The 10,000-nt window shown below is 42.9% G+C and overlaps 1 protein-coding gene across 5 annotated transcripts in view; it reads right to left on the bottom strand.

Annotated features, from left to right (window-relative positions):
• Positions 1-2,786: 2,786 nt before the first annotated feature.
• The window catches only part of dlg4b (discs, large homolog 4b (Drosophila)), a 61,698-nt gene continuing 54,484 nt past the window's right edge, over positions 2,787-10,000 (bottom strand). For 2 of the 5 annotated variants that reach the window (XM_052091399.1, XM_052091402.1), the window contains 8 exons: positions 9,993-10,000; positions 9,837-9,892; positions 9,586-9,633; positions 9,408-9,509; positions 9,091-9,263; positions 8,488-8,600; positions 7,116-7,207; positions 2,787-3,872 (listed from right to left, as the gene is read on the bottom strand). The exon at positions 9,993-10,000 is cut by the window's right edge and continues 169 nt beyond it. In XM_052091399.1, the coding sequence (XP_051947359.1) occupies positions 3,766-3,872; positions 7,116-7,207; positions 8,488-8,600; positions 9,091-9,263; positions 9,408-9,509; positions 9,586-9,633; positions 9,837-9,892; positions 9,993-10,000 (699 nt within the window). In that variant the 3' untranslated portion in view covers positions 2,787-3,765. The remainder of the gene's footprint in view (positions 3,873-7,115; positions 7,208-8,487; positions 8,601-9,090; positions 9,264-9,407; positions 9,510-9,585; positions 9,634-9,836; positions 9,893-9,992) is intronic. The other 3 variants (XM_052091401.1, XM_052091403.1, XM_052091400.1) reach the window with 2 other exon arrangements.

Below are 10,000 nucleotides of genomic sequence, written 5' to 3'. Positions count from 1 at the left end.
TTAGTGCATACTACAGTAATAGTGCATATTACAGTAATAGTGCACACACGGTAAATAGTGCATTCTACAGTAAATAGTGCATACTACAGTATTAGTGCATATTACAGTAATAGTGCATACTACAGTAATAGTGCACACACGGTAAATAGTGCATTCTACAGTAAATAGTGCATACTACAGTATTAGTGCATACTACATTATTAGTGCATATTACAGTAATAGTGTATACTACAGTAATAGTGCACACACGGTAAATAGTGCATTCTACAGTAAATAGTGCATACAACAGTATTAGTGCATACTACAGTAATAGTGCATACTACAGTAATAGTGCACACACGGTAAATAGTGCATTCTACAGTAATAGTGCATACTACAGTAATATTGCATACTACAGTAATAGTGCACACACAGTAAATAGTGCATACTACAGTAAATAGTGCATACTACAGTAATATTGCATACTACAGTAATAGTGCATACTACAGTAATAGTGCACACACAGTAAATAGTGCATACTACAGTAAATAGTGCATACTACAGTAATAGTGCACACACGGTAAATAGTGCATTCTACAGTAAATAGTGCATACAACAGTATTAGTGCATACTACAGTAATACTGCATATTACAGTAATAGTGCATACTACAGTAATAGTGCACACACGGTAAATAGTGCATTCTACAGTAAATAGTGCATACAACAGTATTAGTTTATACTACAGTAATAGTGCATACTACAGTAATAGTGCATACTACAGTAAATAGTGCATTCTACAGTAAATAGTGCATACAACAGTATTAGTTTATACTACAGTAATAGTGCACACACGGTAAATATTGCAATCTACAGTAAATAGTGCATACAACAGTATTAGTGCATACTACAGTAATAGTGCATATTACAGTAATAGTGCATACTACAGTAATAGTGCACACACGGTAAATAGTGCATTCTACAGTAAATAGTGCATACAACAGTATTAGTGCATACTACAGTAATAGTGCACACACGGTAAATAGTGCATTCTACAGTAATAGTGCATACTACAGTAATATTGCATACTACAGTAATAGTGCACACACAGTAAATAGTGCATACTACAGTAATATTGCATACTACAGTAATAGTGCACACACAGTAAATAGTGCATACTACAGTAATATTGCATACTACAGTAATAGTGCATACTACAGTAATAATGAACACTACAGTAATATTGCATACTACAGTAATAGTGCACACACAATAAATAGTGCATACTACAGTAAATAGAGCATACTACAGTAAATAGTGCATACTACATTAAATAGTGCACACACAGTAAATAGTGCATACTACAGTAAATAGTGCATACTACAGTAATATTGCATACTACAGTAATATTGCATACAACAGTATTAGTGCACACACAGTAAATATTGCATACTACAGTAATATTGCATACTACAGTAATAATGCATACTACAGTAATTGTGCACACACATTAAATAGTGCATACTACATTAATAATGAACACTACAGTAATAGTGCATATTACAGTAATAGTGCACACACAGTAAATAGTGCATACTACAGTAATAGTGCACACACAGTAAATAGTGCATACTACATTAATAGTGCATACTGCAGTAATTGTGCACACACATTAAACAGTGCATACTACAGTAATAGTGCATACTACAGTAAAAGTGAACACACAGTAAATAGTGCATACTATAGTAATAGTGCATACTACAGTAATTGTGCACACACAGTAAATAGTGCATACTACAGTAATTGTGCACACAGTAAATAGTGCATACTACAGTAATAGTGCACACCCAGTAAATAGTGCATACTACAGTTATAGTGCACACACGGTAAATAGTGCATACTACAGTTATAGTGCACACAAAGTAAATAGTGCATACCACAGTAATAGTGCATACTACAGTAATTGTGCACACACAGTAAATAGTGCATACTACAGTAATAGTGCATACTACAGTAATTGTGCACACACAGTAAATAGTGCATACTACAGTAATAGTGCATACTACAGTAATTGTGCACACACAGTAAATAGTGCATACTACAGTTATAGTGTACACACAGTAAATAGTGCATACTACAGAAATAGTGCACACACAGTAAATAGTGCATACTACAGTTATAGTGCACACACAGTAAATAGTGCATACTACAGTAATAGTGCATACTACAGTAATAGTGCACACCCAGTAAATAGTGCACACACAGTACATAGTGCATACTACAGTAATAGTGCACACACAGTAAATAGTGCATACTACAGTTATAGTGTACACACAGTAAATAGTGCATACTACAGTAATTGTGCATACTAAAGTAAATAGAGCATACTACAATAATAGTGCATACTACTGTAATAGTGCACACCAAGTAAATAGTGCATACTACAGTTATAGTGCACACACAGTAAATAGTACATACTACAGTAATAGTGCATATTACAGTACTAGTGCATACTAAAGCCATAGTGCATACTACAGTTATTGTGCATACTACAATAATAGTGCATACTACAGTTATAGTGCACACATAGTAAATAGTGCATACTACAGTAATAGTGCATACTACAGTAATAGTGCATACTACAGTAAATAGTCTATACTACAATAATAGTGTATACTACAGTAATAGTGCATACTACAGTCATAGTGCATACTACAGTCATAGTGCATACTACAGTAATAGCTGTAGACCTGTAAATAAACACATGAGCCTGTGCAATTATTAAAACATTTTAATGTCATTTGTCATCTGAGTATTTTAGAGCTAGTTTACAACAGGAAATATATTTATTTCACATTATATAGAGCGACTGTTTCCCCTCGCCACTTCAATGAGTGTAAATGTGTAAAAGTCAATGACAAACTGAATTTAAATGTCATATTCACACAAACTAAAGCAGAAATCACTTTGGTTGAATGAGACTGAGAGCGTGTATTGACAGGAATGACAGACGTGTGTCATGTATGTTTGTATGGGCAGTGAGGTGGATTATGGGTCGTTTTGGCTCAGAGAAGTGCAGTGTTTATGTGTTTAAAGCCCCATTGGTTCATATTATCTGAGTCTGTATGTACAGCTGTAGAATATTCATATATATACAGTATATTAATAATCATCAACAACAGTTCTCACACACACATGAATCATAAAATGTCTCTGTCACCAAAAGAAGAAATCTAATGCTCTTAATCACACACACACACACACACACACACACACACACACACACACACACACACACACACACACACACACACACACACACACACACACACTTCTCTCCCTGTGCAGTTTAGTGTTTATTATAAGTAAACTGTAGCCCTATAGAGACACATCACAATGAGACACACACACACGTCAGTGTTTCCTGTGTGTGTGTGTGTGTGTGTGTGTGTGTTAGTAAAGTGCCCAGTGCTCATGTCTATATTGCCTCAGACATTGTGTTGCACTCACTGAGCTCACAATCACCATGAAAACACCCATATAAACACTTTATTATCATAGTTGTCATCAGTAGCAGTGGCTCATACACACACACACACACACACACACACACACACACACACACACACACACACACACACACTAGACAAAGTCCCACTGATTTCCATGAAATTTCAACCTGTCAAGAACATGTCCAGCTCACATTTCACCACAACAATGGTTTTTGATTGTGAACCGGACATGTTCTCTCATCACATCTCTTCTGGAAGTCTTCAGTTGTGTGTGTTTTACAGTCTTTCTCTTGCTGGAATCCAGATATACGGTCCAGACTGTTCCTCGATCACAGACTTCACATGATGGTAGATCTCCTCGAAGCTGTCGCCTTCCACGATCGCTGCACACACACACACACAAAACCATGTCAACATTTTCAGTGTAATAAACAGTTGTATAAACGACTGAAAGGTTCTGTATAACAGTGTTTCCTACAGCTTTCAGCTCTTGCATAATAATATAATTCTTACAGAACATTAGATTTTTTTATATTATTTACACTGGTGAACTCTTCATAATTATCTGGTTCCCTGTCTGTCGCTCACTTTGATGTTGTGTCGAAGAAGCGACACTAGGTGTCTCTCTTGAGAACCTCGCGCAGTTGTTGCTGACAGAGAACGCTTGCAGGTCCCCTACCCTCTTGACGGAAGCGAGCGCGATCAGGAGGGCCGTCTTCAAGGAGAGGGCTTTGAGCTCGACTGATTCTAGCGGCTCAAAAGGGGGTCTCTGAAGGCCTGAAAGGACCACGGAGAGATCCCATGAGGGGAACAGGCATGGCCTGGGAGGGTTCAGCCTCCGGGCGCCTCTAAGGAACCTATAATCAGATCGTGCTTCCCTAGGGACTTACCGTACAGTACGTCGTGGTGAGCCGATATGGCGGCTACATAAACCTTCAAGGTGGAGGGGGACATCCACCCCTCCAGCCTCTCTTGCAGAAACGAGAGCACCGAACTCTCTGCGGACTGCGCATCTCTGCGGGTCTTCAGATCAGGAAGAACACCAATTTGCAAACAAGCGCCACTTTAGGGCATAAAGTTGCTTGGTAGAGGGAGCTCTGGCTTGGTTGATCGTGTCTACGACAGCAGGTGGTACGCCACTTAGATCATCCGAATCCCGTCCAGGGGCCAGACATGTAGGTTCCAGAAGACTGGGCGTGGATGCCAGAGGGTGCCGTGTCCTTGAGAAATAAAGTCCTTCCTCAGGGGAATTCAGCACATCTGCTGTCGTATTGAGGTTGCCCGGGATGTGAGTGGCATGTAACCACCTGAGTCGCTGCTGGCTCCAAAGGAGGAGATGGCGGGAGAGTTGTGACATATAATGAGAGCGCACGCCACCTTGCCGAATTTATGTACGCTATCGTAGCGGTGCTGTCTGAATGAATCAAGATGTGCTTGCACCGTATTAGTGGCAGAAACCTCCGCAGGGCAAGGATTACAGCCAGCAACTCTAGGCAGTTGATGTACCAACCCAGCCGGGACCCCTTCCAGGAGCCGGCGACTACGTGCCCATTGCACATGGCGCCCCAACCCTTTTTTGAGGCGTCTGTGGTGACCAGAAGGCATCGGGACACCTGCTGTAGGGGGACTCCTGTCCGCAGAAAACAGAGGTCTGTCCAGGGGTTGAAAGTCTGGCAGCAGGCGGGGGTGATGAACACACTGTATGGGCCACGGTGCCATGCCCAACTAGCGACTCGAGTCTGAAGCCAGTGCTGAAGCAGTCTCATATGCATCAACCCCAGTGGTGCGATCGCCGAGGAGGATGCCATATGCACCAGGAGCCTCTGGAATTGTTTTAGAGGAACCGCTGTGCCTGGCTTGAATAAGGTGAGGCATTTCAGCACCGACTGCGTGCGCTCGTTGGTGAGGCATGCTGACATTGATAGACGCTCTAAACCGGGGCGAGCTTACTCTTTTCCAAGTTGACCTGAAGCCCTAGATGGCTGAGGTGCCTGAGCACCTAGTCCCTGTGGGTGCACAGTGACTCTCGAGAGTGGGCTAAGATGAGCCAGTCATCGAGGTAGTTGAGCATGCTGATGCCCACTTCCCTTAGCGGGGCGAGGGCTGCCACTGCAACCTTCGTAGACGCGAAGGGACAGGGACATGCCGAAAGGGAGGACCTTGTACTGATATGCATGGCCGTCGAATGTGAACCGTAGGAAGGGTCGGTGTCGAGGCAAGATAGAGACATGGATGTATGCGTACTTCAGGTCTACTGCTGCCAACAAATCTTGATGCCGACACAAGTTAGAATGTCTTTAAGTGAGCATTTTGAACGAGAGTTTGTGCAAGGCCCGGTTGAAAACTCACAAGTCCAAGATCGGTCGTAAGCCGCCGCCTTTCTTGGGTACGATGAAGTAAAGGCTGTAGAAACCCTTCTTCATCTCGGCGCCGAATAGACTTGAGCTTGGAGACGGGGGCATTGAGAAAGCGAGCTTTGTCTACCTCCCGCATCTTGACCATTTTCAGCCACAGATAACATTCCTGGACCACGAGGGAGGCCAGGCTTTGGGTGTCATTGACGACGTCATCCTACAGGCCTTGGAGGGGAGCACCGGGTGATCCCGCCAGGTGGCGGTGTTCTCAGGACACAGGTGGATCGCAACCGCTCTGTCCACCTGGGGGACCTCTGAGTACCCGCGGGCTGCCCAGCCGTCGAGGGTAGTGAGAGCGGATGAGCAAGGAGGTCGGTTCCGGGCAGTGCAGGTGCCCTCCACGTCCTCGTCAGCTCATCATGCACCTCCGGGAAGAAATGAACCGGGGAGGGGGAGGTCGTAGCTGTGAGCGGTGCCCTGACCCGAGGAACCAATCGGCTGAGTTCCAGTCCAACCCCACGCTGATGGCGGCCCGGGGAAGTATACCGGCCATCTGACTGGGCGTGCCGACCCGAAGGCAGGTGAAATCGTCACCCAGACACATGAGGCAGCATCTGTGACCGTCAGGAGTGGAGAGAAATCTACCACATCCAGGGACTACACAGGGATGGAAGGGCATCTTTATAAAGACGTATAAAAGGACGTTCAATCCCAGCTGTGTATTGCTCTTTTAGAGAAATTAAACTCTTTTACAAAATATTCTCTTTTAGCAGCATTGTCAAAGCGCCCAGGGGCAAAGCTGCACTGCTGTGCAGAGAAGGAGAAAGCCGCTGATCGCACAACCACTCGGCTCCGAAGAAGAAATCTGAGAGAATAGAGGCATGATTCCCTCCCTTTATACCGTATGTCCGGGGGAGGGACATGCAAATTCTCATTGGCATTTTCTGAAGTTCAGAGGTCACCGAGGCCTTCAAGAAAGACCCCTAGTGTCGCTTCACTCGACACAACGTCGAAGTGAGCGACAAACGAGGAATAGATTATTAACAACACAAGTAACACAAGTGCATAACTTTATTCACCTGTTCATTGGCTTCATTGTGTACACTATATTTATGTTGTGGATTTATCAGATTAATCTCATATAAACAGGATGTGTTTGAGTGAAATGTTTAACCTCCTACTCAAGCACTTCAGTTTATCTGTGTTCAGTCAAATACTCTGAATATTGATGAATTAAATTATCCAGTCAATCACATGATGGGAATATTATACCTGAGAAACACTCGATGAAGTCTTGCTCTAGTTTGATGGCTCGGTCTAAAGCTCTTCTCGCTTGTTCTTCTGTCAAACGTTTGCTTATATCTCTGTAATCAACAACAACAAACTCTCCTGTCACACACAATTATACAGAACAGTTATATAACCCTAACTATATTCTGAATATACAGTACAACCCTAACAATATATATATATAGTTTTCTTTTTATCCCCTTTTCAGTCTAGTGTAATCGCACCGGTTGAGTCAAACACACACACACACACACACACACACACACACACACACACACACACACACACACACACACACACACACACACACACACACACACACACACACACACACACACACACACACACACACACACTCACTCACACACACACACACACACACACACACACACACACTCACTCACACTCACACACACACACACACACACACACACACTCACACTCACACACACACACACACACACACACACACACACACACACACACACACAAACACAACACACACACACACACACACACACACACACACACACACACACACACACACACACACACACACACACACACATGTTGTGTTTCCATGTTTTATGGGGACTTTCCATAGACATAATGGTTTTTATACTGTACAAACTTTATATTCTATCCCCTAAACCTAACCCTACCCCTAAACCTAACCCTCACAGAAAACTTTCTGCATTTTTACATTTTCAAAAAACATAATTTAGTATGATTTATAAGCTGTTTTCCTCATGGGGACCGACAAAATGCCCCCACAAGGTCAAAAATTTCGGTTTTACTATCCTTATGGGGACATTTGGTCCCCACAAAGTGATAAATACATGCTCACACACACACACACACACACACACACACACACACACACACACACACACACACACACACACACACACACACACACACACACACACACACACATGTTGTGTTTCCATGTTTTATGGGGACTTTCCATAGACATAATGGTTTTTATACTGTACAAACTTTATATTCTATCCCCTAAACCTAACCCTACCCCTAAACCTAACCCTCACAGAAAACTTTCTGCATTTTTACATTTTCAAAAAACATAATTTAGTATGATTTATAAGCTGTTTTCCTCATGGGGACCGACAAAATGCCCCCACAAGGTCAAAAATTTCGGGTTTTACTATCCTTATGGGGACATTTGGTCCCCACAAAGTGATAAATACACGCTCACACTCACACACACTCACTCACACACACACACACACACACACACACACTCACACACACACACAGACTCACACTCACACACACACACACACTCTCACTCACACACACACACTCACACACTCACTAACACACACACACTCACAGTATATTCTGCAGTGAGGAGGGTCTGATGAAGATGGCGATGGGGTGAAGTTGAGCAGCCTGTAATCTCCTCACAGCATTAGCAGAAACATCCAGAATACAGTGTTTCCCCTGCTGAAAACACACACACACACACACACAAATCTCATGAATTTACATGCATCAAGCACAAGGAATTTCAACATTAGGTCCACACACACCTGTAATTATGTCTGCACAATTATGAATATATATTTATTATTGTTCATCATTGCCCTTTATTAATGTCGATCATGAGATCACAGCAACACCACATATAAAAATAAAATAGCAGATAAAATAGTTTATTTCACTTTAATTCTTGAGAAACACAAGAACTTATTAGTCTTCATTAAAGAGATCTCTTTGACAAGCTTTGTGTATTGAATATGGTAAAGGATCGTGTAATTGTCTAACACACCCACTAGAGGGCGCCGCTTGCTCACACAGAGCTGACTGAAGCCAACAGCAGTCCGGTCTGCGGCTTTTAGTATTAGGGATGTGTACATCTCTGAGTCAAAGGAAGTGAATATCGGTCGATGGCGATTGATCAGTGCACAAGTGTCTGTCTGTCTGTCTGTCTCACCTGCTCTGCGACCTGTCTCACGCTCTGGACGCTGGTCCCATACAGGTGGCTGTTATATTGTCCGGCCTCGATGAATCTGTGACTCTGAATGTCTTTCTCCATCTGTTCCCGTGACGACACGAAGTGATAATCGCGTCCGTCCATCTCATAGTCACGCTTCGGTCGCGTTGTGTCTGTCAAACACAGGAAGTAAAGTCTCATCATGTCTTTAGTTACGGAATGTAATTGTTTACATGACGGGTCAAAGATAAGTTCCTGGATTACAAATATAATCATTGATTTTTGGAGGTGTTGAGTTTATTTGTGTGAACTCTCACGCGGAACACATGAACCGAACTTGTCCGGGAACTCAGACAGAAGATCATCATTAACACGATCCTTGCTCGGCCCGAGGATAATGACGGGACGCGCATAGTGCACTGCGGAAAAGGAAATGACATCACACTTAACATTGTCCCCTGTGGACTTATTTACCTCCGATTTCAATCAACTCACCTTCAGTCTGTGTCACCGTCTCGTAGCTTACAATGTATTCACTGCGTCCTAAACACCACACACACACACACACACACACACACACACACACACACACACACACACACACACACACACACACACACACACACACACACACACACACACACACACACACACACACACACACACACACACACACACACACAATGCACAAGTGTGAGTCTCACAGATATAAATCATATAATCAATCTTTTTATTCTGGAACTCACCACCGATGACGTCTCTGCCTCTGGTCTTCATACGGGACCACTCCTTCCTTTCGACTCTACAGCAATTCATGACATTATTCTAACACACATTGACGTTTGTCTCTTATGGCTGATTGTAAATGAATCAAACAATGGCCGCTACAGGCACACACACACCTCCTCTT

This window comes from Xyrauchen texanus, chromosome 25 (assembly GCF_025860055.1).
Source record: "Xyrauchen texanus isolate HMW12.3.18 chromosome 25, RBS_HiC_50CHRs, whole genome shotgun sequence".
NCBI classification, from domain to species: domain Eukaryota; kingdom Metazoa; phylum Chordata; class Actinopteri; order Cypriniformes; family Catostomidae; genus Xyrauchen; species Xyrauchen texanus.
Note: the sequence above shows the minus strand (reverse complement) of the source record. Positions and strands in the feature narration are given on the sequence as shown.